The sequence below is a fragment of the Penaeus monodon genome, unplaced genomic scaffold (genome assembly GCF_015228065.2).
Source record: "Penaeus monodon isolate SGIC_2016 unplaced genomic scaffold, NSTDA_Pmon_1 PmonScaffold_126, whole genome shotgun sequence".
Classification (NCBI taxonomy): Eukaryota; Metazoa; Arthropoda; class Malacostraca; order Decapoda; family Penaeidae; genus Penaeus; species Penaeus monodon.
In genome coordinates, this window is record NW_023641489.1 from 162,747 (window position 1) to 174,845 (window position 12,099).

At 45.7% G+C, this 12,099-nt stretch overlaps 2 protein-coding genes across 2 annotated transcripts; one reads left to right on the plus strand and one right to left on the minus strand.

The window, feature by feature from the left end:
• Positions 1-542: 542 nt before the first annotated feature.
• Positions 543-4,467, minus strand: LOC119569108. The gene is made up of 7 exons (XM_037917419.1): positions 4,405-4,467; positions 4,030-4,131; positions 3,928-3,942; positions 3,540-3,739; positions 3,268-3,293; positions 994-1,013; positions 543-872 (listed from the first exon to the last, which is right to left on the minus strand). The coding sequence occupies exons 1-7, from the start codon at positions 4,465-4,467 to the stop codon at positions 543-545; spliced, it is 756 nt and encodes a 251-aa protein (XP_037773347.1).
• A 5,790-nt stretch (positions 4,468-10,257) lies between these two features.
• LOC119569109 lies at positions 10,258-12,099 on the plus strand. The gene is made up of 4 exons (XM_037917421.1): positions 10,258-10,346; positions 10,504-11,176; positions 11,306-11,667; positions 11,916-12,099. The coding sequence occupies exons 1-4, from the start codon at positions 10,258-10,260 to the stop codon at positions 12,097-12,099; spliced, it is 1,308 nt and encodes a 435-aa protein (XP_037773349.1).

Below are 12,099 nucleotides of genomic sequence, written 5' to 3' on the forward strand. Positions count from 1 at the left end.
GGGGGGGATTTATTTTGACTGCCCGAAAGGGCTTTACTGAAAGTTAAATTTATGATTTTTGTGAGATTTTGTTTCTGATCGAAATAGCTACGCCCTCGCTTCTTTCTTTGATTTGTTAAAAAGTAATGGTGTACATGTAGATTTTGATTGGGGGGGTGTTATTGGCCCATGGTTGTTAATGAAAATGTGTGTGGGTCGTTTTCTTCTGTATGTGTTTTTTCGTTTATTTTTCGTGTTTTTCCATGGAGTACATTGTGTTGTATGAAAAGGTGGGGCGTGAGTGATGTATGGTTGTCATGGGGTATTTTTTGTTGTTATTCAAGGAAGTACCCGTTAAATTTAAATTTTTTTTGTTAGGGAAATGTTTTAATCATTATATCCTTGGGGCTCCCTGACGTAAAAGGGAAATTTTTTTTATTTTTTCGGAAAAAAGCCGGATGCCATAGTGTTTGGGATCTTTTTTGCAGTCCCGTCCCTGGTCCCCTTTCCCGCCCCCCATCATCAGTGAAAGGTTTTCCCCTGGGCTCTATAAAAGGGCCTTTTTAGGGGGTGGGGGGATCAGGGGTGGGCAAAGGGATTTTCCCCCCCCTGGGGATATCCTTGAGGGTCCATGACAGTAAAAGGGTTTTTTTTATTCTTTTGGGCTTCTGATTGCGAGAGGAGAGGCCCTGGGGAAGGTTCCGAGGTTGCTTTAGGAGGGGCTTTACTGGGGCTTTCCCTTTTCCCGGGTTTTCAGCAAGCTGAGGTTCCAAACTGGGGCAGGGACTCGGTTTGGGTGACTTTGCAGGGTTGGGGGTCCCCCTGGGCTGGGCCTGTGCAGGCCCGAGGCTTCGTGCCCCGGGTGTGATTTTCAGGCTGGGGTTAACGTCTGGCTGGGGGTTTAATTTAAATTTTGGATAGGTTTTTTTGCCCCCAGCGGGTAAATTTTTTCATGTACTTTAACCCCTTTTCGGGGGGTGATATTTTGCTGTGAGCATGCAAAAGGGGGACTACAAGAATCTCCTTGGAGAGATCTTTTGGGGAAACCAGGGGGGATGGAAGGTTTTAGTCTTAGTGTGTTTTTTTTCTCCTTCTGACCTGGTTTTAAAAAGGAGTTTTTGGCCTTGGTGGGGCCTGCCAAAATTTCCTGGCTTTCCTTTTTTTGGGCCCCAGCCCTGATTTGGTTTTTGGGTTTTCCTTTTTTTTTTCTTTCTCCCCGCCCTTTTTCCTGGAGATTTTTTATAGCCTCCTTCCCGGGAGGACAACTGTTGGCAAAATTCCCTTTTTGGGGAACCCCACAGTTAAAGCATTTTTTTTTGGACCCTCAGTCCCCCCAAAAAGTAGGTAAATTTAAACCCCCTCATTTCTCTGGCTCTTTTTTCTGCTTTGCAATGGGTTTTTTTGGTGCCCATTAACCCAAAACAGTTTATTCATTGTTTGAGCGGTGTGAACCCCCCAAAATTTTATTTGCCCAAGGGCAACGTATACCTTGAAAGGTTTTATCCCCTTTTCCCTTTTTTTTTTCTTTTCAGTACGTGGTCTTAAAAACCCAAATTTAATAATTGTTAGGTTTTTAGACCAATGTCTTCTACCTGGGGACTCTGGGAAGTCCCCGTTTCTTTAAGACAAGCTTTTGCTTAACCTTCATATCAATGGGGATTTTCCCGGGGGGAAGCCAAATTTTTTTGGGGGGTTAGGGCGAAAATCCTTCGAGAAGAGCTTCTCGCATGGTTGTCGTCCCCCTTCAGTGCCAGGGAGTCCCCATGAAAGGTAAAGCACGGAAAATACTCTGATCTGTGCACTAAACAGTGCATTGGTAGGGGCTTTTTGTTCCCCTTTTTTTGGGAGGGCCAAACCAAAACCCTTTTTTTTTTTTTTGGGCCTTTTTGGGGGAAGCGGGTTTTTAAAAATGGGTTTGGGGGAAAAGGCCAAGGTAAAAGGGGAAAAAGGTGCAGCGAAAGGAATAAAATTGGATGAAGGGGGGGAAAAAACCAAGGGGCTGAAACCTCCTAGGTTCCCCGACTGGTTGGGGTTCTTCCCGTTTTTCCTTAAAGGATCGGGTCTGGGGGGGGTTTTTCCCCTTTTTCCCCTTCTAAAAGGAAAACCGCTAAAGGGGGGCCCTCCGGACCCGAACGAATAAAAGTTTTTTTAATTTTACCAAAAAGGGAAAAAAATTTTAGGAGGGAAGAGGAGAAACCCCAATTCTAAAGCCCCCTTTGATGTTGGTTTTTCCATAAAAAAGGTTTTCCCGGGGATTTTGAAAGAGCCCGCCCCCGGGTTTCCCCGAGGGAAAGGGTTTTTGTTACACCCCCTTAAAAAACCCGTTCCAAAAGTTAAAAAGAAAACCCCTTTGGGGGTAAATTTTAAAAAATACCAACAGAAAAGTGTTTAATTTTTTTTTTGGGGCCCCCCTGAAGGCAAAGGGTTCACGGAACCCTCCAGGCCTTGGGACCAAAGGTTCCCCTGAAATTTTTTTGTTTTCCTTTTTTCGGCCCCCTAACAAAATTTTGAACCCTCTTTCCGGCCCCGACCTTTTTCCCTCCTTTCCTTTATCCTTCCCTGGGCCCAAAGTTTTTTGTTGTTTCCCATGTTCAGCCCCTGCCCCCAGCAGTTGGGAAACCCCAAAAAGGAACATTTTTCCGTTAAAAATAAATTTTTAAGGGACCCAAAAAACTCCGCCAATTTCCCTTTTGGGGCACCTTTCCCGGTAAGGGTTTGGTCCCTAAACCCCCGCCACTCCTTGGGTGGCTTTGGGAAAGGCCCTTAAAAGGGGAATACCTAAGGCCCCAACCACCCCTTGCCCCTTTTCGGGCCGTGTTCCCCAAACCACCTCTTTCCCCTGCCCTTTATTTTTCCAAAAAACCTTTCGACCCCCCCTCCTTCCAAAAGGGAAAACCCCTTTTTCGCCCCCCGGGGGGGTGGAAAAGGGGGAAAAAAACTAAAAAAATCATCAAAATGGGCCCCCCCACCCCGGGGGGGCCACTTCTTCCAAATCAATCTAATTCAAATCCCCGGGCCCCAGATGAAAAAAACCCCCAAATTTTTTCCCAAAAAGCCTTTTTAAAAAATTTACCCCAAAATTGCCCCCCCTTGCACTGGGCCAGAAAAGGGGTTCACGGAGGATCGAGGCCTGGCAGACCAAGGTTTGCTCAATGCATTTAAATTGTTCTTTTTGCGACGATAACAAAAGTTTAAGACCAGGTAGCATTACCCGACCAATCACGACCTGCTCCCTGCATTGCCAATATCACTCCCCTGCACTAAAGCTCTTTGTTGTCCCTCGCTTACAGCTCTCGCGCCCCAGCCCCGTTAGCCTATGGGGAACATGTTACCGTTGAGAAAATTAATAAGTGACACACAGACAGCTCCGTCAATTACCGTGTTTGCCGCGCCCTTTGACCAGGCTAATCGGTGTGTCACTGACCCCTCCACGGGCCCGTTGGTTGACTTACAGGCCCAAAATTTTTTGTTACAAAGGCATCACTTGCTTCTGGGCCCCAGTGATAATCTTTCTTCGACCTCTTTCTCTGCCCCTGACTTTTTCCACCCTTTTCTTGTACCTTCCGGGCCACGAGAGTTCTTGGACTCGTATTCGTGGGGGAGGTGGCAGCCCCCCCCCCTTTGTAGCAGATTGGGACCAGGGGGCATCACCAAGTAAAAAGCCTCGATTTAGGGGGAACGGAGAACCCCCGCCGGATCTTCCTCTTGAGAGGTCGGGCTGCGGGGTCGGGGAATTGCGGGTCTCCATAAACCCCCAACTCTAGAGTGTAGGCTAGGGATAGGTCCCTAAAAAGGGTCACCACTACCAGCAAGAAACACTCACACACCTCACACCCCTTTCAGAGGGTCGTGGCGTAGTTCCCAACCCCACGTTTTACCCATCCCTAAATGAGGATTAAAATCAAAAAAACCCGAGGGCGCCCCTTCCTTCCAAGAGGGAAACCTTACAAAGCCCTCTTCGATCTGAAATAAAAAACACAAAGGATCATCACGCTCCCGACCACTTCTTCATCATCTCCCCGATGAAACAAATGCCAAAGCTTTTTTCACCATGACTGACTGACCACCTAAAGGGAAAGGTTTCAAACCACTCATGCCCCCAGGCTGAAGGGCCCAAACTAACGCTAGTCCAAAAAGCAGCTGGACAGAGAGCTGGAAATGAAAACCCCAAACTTAAAAGAGGAATTTGAGAGAAACCCCCGCCAGAACCCAAATTTGGGAAAATTTCATCATGAAGAATAGATACCTGATAAAAAAACCAATTTACAGACCACCAACCACTGCCGATCCAAAAAAAATGAACCAGAAGGTTACCAACATCGTGCAAAGTATCCATTGTTACCCCCATGGACATTACAAAAAACACTGTCCAGAAAAAGAAAAAAAAACCCGAAAATTTTGCTTAGAGTGTGCGTCAACACCCACAATTTTTAGAGACTTAAGTCTCAAAAAAAAGGTGCCTAAACTGCGGTGAAGGACACCGACCATGGGCCCAATCTTGTCCCCTAAAAAGGAGGCAATGAACAACAAAAGAAAAAAAGCCCCAAAAAAAAGAAGAAAAGAAAAAATTCAAAAAAAAAGTAGCCGAGCAAACAGCTAAAAAAAACTGCCGCCCCCCAAAGCTGGTTAACCCCCGATTAAAGAAATAAAAAAAAAAGAAAAAAAAAAAAAGAACCACAAATAACCCTCAATACCAAGCCTCCTTAGCATCATGACTGCATTCATACAGCCACCTCCCAAAACACATGGAGCTAGGATTGGTTTTAAAAAACCCGTTAAAAAAAAATCTTTCAAAAAAAACTGCCAGATCTGACCTTGGGGACGGAATTCCCGGGGGGTCTTCAAAGTTTTTTCCACCAAATACAGTAAACCCATAAAAAAAACCACTTACACAGACCAAACTCACCCCGCCACCCACAACCGGATCTGACCCCCAAAGGGCGACCAGAGACCGAAATCTTCACGCCTACAAAAGGAAACCACAAACCACACCAAACCCAACACAACTCTCACACCCACAGAATTACATGCACGACCACACACCCCCAAAACAGTCACCACAACAGCCAAAACCACAGCAAACACAATCAGTCAAACCAAAACAAACATATACACCGCAAACACACAGATGATCTTACAGACTCAGAGGTCGATGTTTAGACCCTTCACCATAGGGACGGTTATGACCTCATTAAAAACTATGGCATTCGCCTCTTCGCCGCGGAGCCCTCATGCTACATAAACCTCAACGGGACTACAACTGGCACAGAAACACAACGCGGTACAATAAAATGGATCTACACAAACATCACATACCAAAACCCCAAATTTACGAACAAAAAATCACACAACACTTACATGCAGGAAACATATTCATCCAGCCAGACATGATTGAAGAATAAAACAACAAAACCTTGAATACCTTTCAGAATGGCAAAAACAAACAAGTACACCATGGCTTGCAAACCCCACCACATTACACTCACGCCTCACAATCATTCAACATAATGTACACACTGGACATACAGACGAAGACAAGAACTCGCAACCAGTACAGACAACACGACCCTGAATCATACTCATAAACTCACACACACTCAAACACCCACAAACAGTAAAAATATACAACTACAACACATACACATCCAAAACAAACAAACGACGACAAAGAGGGCATAGCCATTGCGTCAAACAACCCATCAAAAAATAAATACTAGAACACTTTCACCTCAGAACTCATGGCCATCGAAATAGACACCCCTCATGGACCCATCACCATCGCAACCACATACATCCCCCCCCCGCCGACCTTACATAAACCAACTTGACCTCTTTTCACTCTTGCGACACCCAAAAAATCAACATCAAAAGGGGAGACTTCAACGCACAACCACAGACTCTTCGTTACGACGGCAGACTCACCCCCCTCGGCCCATACACACCAACATTCATACGTACCAACAGATCCACCACACCAGACATAGTTCTCGCTAAAACACAGGCAAACCTAAACTACCACATAACCACAGACAATGTCATATCCAGTGATCACCTCCCCGTGATACTCCAACTCTCCCCCAAACCCCAAGCATGTTACCTACACCGCCCGAGAGAACCGTAATCATGCAAACTGGAAGGGGTTTAAACAAGCACTCGAACACACACACCACACTCAGATCCCCAAAGGGCAACCCACGCACACCATAGACCACCACCTTAGCCAGTGGTACGCATGTCGTATTGAAAACGAAACGGCATGAAAAACTACGAACGTTAGTGAAATTGTGGGACCAGCCTGAGGGGGGGTCAGATACCAGCGAGACACCAGGGAATACGGATCGCGGATTTCTTGTGCGATGAAACCCAGGACTTGCGGTATTGGTAAGGGTTTTTACATTGTCAGTAGTGAACGTGACGATAGTGGCTCGTTGAGCAGGTGTGGTATCTCCAGGGATTAATGTATTTGTTATATATATATATATATATATATATATATATATATATATATATATATATATATATATATATATATATATATATATATATAATTAATATAATTTTAAGGCATAGAAATAATGTACGTGGGAATATATATATATAAGTGATTTATTTGTTAGTAAAGTAGAGTAATCTAGCTAATTGTTATATCATTCTTCCTATTATTGGTGAATGGTCCTAAAGAGTTTCTCCCTTCTCTCTCAAGAGGGAGTGGTGGCAGTGCTATCTTAAACTATTAGTCTGGTGAATAACGGAAATACGAAGAAGAATGATTTTCACAAATTCGTATGATATTTGTTTTCATTTCTAGTAAATACTTGAGAAAATATCTATACGATATTGACGGCAGCGGTGATTTTCTGGTTGCTTGTGCCTCCTTGGTCTAGCTACTGTTTTTTTTAAGGGTTTAGAAATTATATTAATCTGATATATTTTATTGTTTTATATAGCCGCCATTGTTTTCCAGGTATAAATTTCTTAATCTCCCTGGTGGCGGTTCCGTCGATTTTGTGGCGTTTTATGCGTGCATTATATATTGTCGCTTTTGTGTTATAATTATATATATTCATTGTTTTTATCCTATATTTCATAAACACATGTTTATCTTATTTGTTTGTAATATTTAGGGTTATAATCACTGCTTCTTCACCCATAATCTTAACCCCGTTCTCACCCCCCAAAGCGCTACAGGGTGTGCATCGGGACTTGTTTTCGACCAACGACTGCTGACCTGTGCCCCAGTAGGCAACCCATCAGCAATCTTTCAGGGTCGGTTAAACAAGGGAGGCTTGTGGGCCTGCATCTGGCGTCAAGACGGGTAAGACGGGAACACGGGACGGGTAACGGGTGAGTCAGACCTGGGACGGGCGCCGGACAGTGGTTTCGGTTACGTGTTTGCGCGACTTGCTGAGTAATCTCGGGTGCCTGGGCACGCGGTCTCAGTGGCCTCCGTGACGTCACGGCTTCCCCGCGGTGACCCTGGGATCAACTGAGCGGAGGGAGCATTGCCATCGCGTGCTTCTCAGATCATTATTTTTCTTTTCCCTTCCATTTTCATGGACAGGTAAGGATTACAGGGTGTTTTAGCAGCTTTAAGTGCAGACCTTGCGGCTGTTGTTTTAGGGCGGGCTTTGACCAGGTCATGTTCAGAGGAAGTTTGAGCATTCGAGGATAAGGGGAAGCAGGTAATTGCCAGTATTCTGGGAAGGTATTCGCGGGATTCTTTTATTACAGCTGTCGAAGTGAGTGACCTCTGTAGCGAATTTGCAGAGTCCTCCGTGGGCGTGATCTAGTTTCAGATATCAACAGTGCACTGGCATTTGTTGATCGGTGGGTTATCGATAGCAAGCTCGGTTCTGTTGATTCTCTGAAGAAGGAAGTAGATACGATCACGGAAGCGATGGCTGGGGTTACAAAGGAAAGATCTGATGGTGTTGGTGGATCAGAAGAAAAGACCCGTGGAGGGAGACAAAGGGGAAACTTCCCATTTTTGAGGGGAGCGAGTCAAAGGACAAGGATGCATGCCTTAATTTAGAGGCATGGATTGGCATCCTAGAGTCGCTCACAGTGGGGGAGGTTTGGGATGATTCAGGGAGAATCAACTTAGCGGTGGAAAGGCTCTGGGGGGGAACCGCTCCAGACTTGGAGTATTTGGAGGGGAGAGAATACTAAGGATGACTGGGCCTCACTTAAGGAGCTACTTACTAGCCATCATTCTGTACAGCCATCCTTGCACTCGACTATGCATTCCTTTCTTCGAGCTCAGAGGCAAAAAGGAGAAAGCGTAGTATCTCCTACCGGAGATTTTTGTGTCTAAGTGAAAGCTCGAGGACTCAAAAGATCCTGCTCAGCTACTAAAGACATGGAACTCTTGGGCTGCAGAGCACCCTGGGGCTCTGGATATTAGCAAGGGAGCTAATAAGGTGGCAGCTGTTCCCCAGGCTAGTGGGGCTCCTGCCCAAAAGGGGGGAAGAAAATTATGTACAACACAGGAAAAGCCGCGGGCAGATGGGGGTAGTACCCCTAAACAATCTGTTCAGGCACAAAGGGGCACCCACGTGACAGGTGCACCCTCACAGGGTGCTGTGGCGAAGCCAACACATCCGCCGACGGGTCACGGGGCTCAATCATTCCAGAGGTGTAGCTTCTGTAGGACGATAGGGCACAAGATTGATGCTTGTGAGTTGAAGCAGAGTAAAGGGGCATGGTGTGCATTCTGTGGAGTGGATGGACATCTCATGGATGCATGCTGGAGGTTTGAGAAGATGTTAGCTTCGAGAACTGGTGGCCAAGATTCGGCTGGGGGAAATAGGGTAGCCATGGGGGCTCCAGGTAATGGCTTGTGTTATTAATGTAGGAAGCCCGGTCATTTCAAGAGGGAGTGTCCCTCGTTGCGGGACTGGAGAGTGTCACGGGACCCACCTCCTCCATATCCGAAGGCAAAAAACGATTAAGACAGGGGGGTTATAGTCCTCCTGATACTGAGCATCCTATTTCAAATAGGGCATCGAGGACACTCAGGGTTTTGGCCTTAGGGTCAGGGCTTGTTCTCTTTCATGGCGTAGTGCTTGGGAGGTCAGCAAAGGTTATGCTTGATCTTGGTTCAGAGTGTTCGCTGATTCACAGTTCTTTGTGGAAGGCTGTGATCTTGTTTGCAGGGCCTCTGGGTTGAAGATGTAGTGGGGTGGAGGATCACCTTTGCGTCACAGAGGTGAGATTACGGTCGATCTGGAGTTAGGTTCTATGATTATTACACACAGTTTTCTAGTTGTAGATTCCTGGGAGCTTCCAGGTCAGATGCTGATTGATACGGATTTCACTGATGCTCACCATGTTGTCTATTCCTCACAGTCTCCATTTTTGGTCATAAATGGCCAAGAAGTGGAGTTTGTGTGTAGCCGTTCGTCATCATCTTCCTTGTGTGCAGTGACTAGAGGTTGTGGGGGACGCCCTGCGACCACTAGGGGCACCGAGACTCCGGGGACGCCTGCTGTACCAAGGAGCATGTACAATGTTGTATCGGCCTCGGACAGGTTCTAGGTTGGCTTTGTTGGAGGGAGTGGTTGCGTTACGCGAGAGTGAAGACCGGTACACGGTGGTTCGTATTCCATATGCAAACCGGGAAGATAGTCCGGTGGAGCTGGGGGAAATGACCTGTCTGGGGGAGATTAGCCTGTTAGCTGATGTTACCCAGGAAGAGACTGGTCAGGTTGTAGGGGCTATAGGCTCTGTTCCAGTGAATGGGAAGGGGCAGGAAGACAAACTTATAGAGCAGGTAGATACCATGTTCCCTAGATATTCTCGAGAGCATAACGTATTGTCAGGTCTCGTATATGAGTTTAGTGAAGCATTTTCTTTGGGGGAGGAACCTTTAACTATATCTAACAAGTTTTACCATGAGATTAGATGTGAGGGACCCCCAGTTTACAAGAAGCCGTATCCTATTGCCATAAAGCACCGAGAGGAGATTAAGAGGCAGGTGGAGGAAATGGTTGCTAGTGGTGTAATTCAACCTTCCAGGTCACCCTATAATAATCCTCTTGTTCCGGTCAAAAAGAAGGATGGCAGTCTTCGGTTATGTCTGGATTTCAGGATGCTTAATGAGAAGATCAAGGACGATAGATATCCTCTGCCTCATATTGATACCATTTTCGACACCTGATGGTCATTATGAGTTCAGGACCCTTCCGTTTGGATTAAAGGATGCCCCTTCATCTTTTCAGCGCATCATTAATCAACTGCTGACTGGTTTGATAGGGGAGGTAGGATTTGTGTACCTCGATGATATTGTGGTTTTTGGAAAGTCTTGGGAAGAACACTGCGAGAATCTTAAGAGTGTTCTTCAAATTTGTCTCTGAAGTTGTCAAAGTGTACCTTCTTTCAGAAAGAGGTTGATTACCTTGGTCATGTCATATCGGCTGAGGGCATTAAACCACAGCTGGCGAATGTAAAGGCAATGAGGGAATACCCCCGTCCTATTATACTTCGGGACTTACAGGCTTTTTTGGGAGTTGCAAATTATTACAGGAAGTTCATTAAGGGATATTCAAACATTTCTAGTGCTTTGGTAGATTTAACCAAAGGGGATAAGACATCAACTAATAAGAAAAATTTGCTATGGACTCCTCAGGCTGTTGACACTTTTGAGAAGTTAAAAGGTACGCTGAGTGATGACATAGTGCTCAGGTTTCCTGACTTCAAGAGAAAGTTTGTGCTAGTGAATGATGCTAGCAAGTTTGCATTAGGAAGTGCCTTACAGCAGGAGGAGGATGAGGGTGCATTGCGACCATTATCATATTTCAGTCGTCAGCTAAGGGGAGCTGAACTAAATTACTCGACTGTTGAGAGGGAGGCTTTGGCTATCGTGTTTGGCTTGAAGGTAAACCGGACTCTTATACAGGGATATCCAGTGGAAATTCATAGTGACCATAAGCCACTAGTTTACTTGTTTGAGAATAGGGATGGATCGGATCGTCTGGCCAGGTGGAGGATGACTGTGGCCAATTTTGACATTCGATTACGGTATCTCCCTGGTAAGGACAATGTCTTGGCGGACGCATTATCCCGGATTCGAGAGGCAGACCACTCATTAGACGATTTGTTGGTGGGGGGTTATTACCCGGGGCGTCGTAAAACTCAGAGGGGACATTCCGGTATGTCTGACACGTCCCAGGAAGTTGACCCTTTGAGAGTTTTACAGGTATGGATAGTAGAGGAGCTGAGAGCAGCTCAGGATTCCGATCCCCTTTCGGGGAATGATAAAGGGTCATCTGAGGGAAGGGATGGAGATCTCTACTAGAGATAGAAAAAAATCCCTGGTGCACTGCAGGATTATCAACTTCATTTGGTTGGCTTGTTATACAATGTGATGGTAAATCCATACAATATGAAGATATGCAGGGTTATAGTACCCCTACAGTTGCAGGATACAGCAGTTCAGCTGGCACACAGTTTGCCGGTCTCTGGCCATGGAGGGGTTTTAGCAACACTGGTCCGGTTTAGGAAATTTGCATTCTTTTCGGGAATGAGAAGGGTAGAGTCCTGCAAACAGTGTGAAGTTTGCATTCGTTGCAAGCCAGGACGGGAGGTACCGGTGCCACTCCTACATTTTCCGGATGTGACTCATCCTTTCCAGAGAGTACACATGGATCTTGTGGGACCCTTCCCATCTTCACATTCTTCTGTAAGAATGTACTTATGTCCCATAAGTACATTCTTACAGTGGTGGATGCTCTGACGAAATATCTATATACAGCCCCTCTGAAGTCAAAGGAGGCGTCAGGAGGTAGCACGGGCATTCATTAGCACTATTGTTACAAATGAAGGGGCTCCTTCTCAGGTTATCTCTGACGGGGAGGGGAGTTCCTAAATGAACTATTTGAGACTGTTTGTAAACAACTGGGAATTGATAAATGGGTAATAACTCCATATCATCCTAGCTCTAATGAGCAGGTAGAAAGAGTAAATGGGGTTCTAACAAAGATTTTGAGAACAATGGTTGTGGATAATCCAGAAAATTGGAGCCTAATGTTGCCAATGGCCACGCTGGCATACAATACTGCTTATCATCGTATAATCAGGGATTCTCTACTTTTTGCATTAAAGCAAAGGGATCCACAGTGA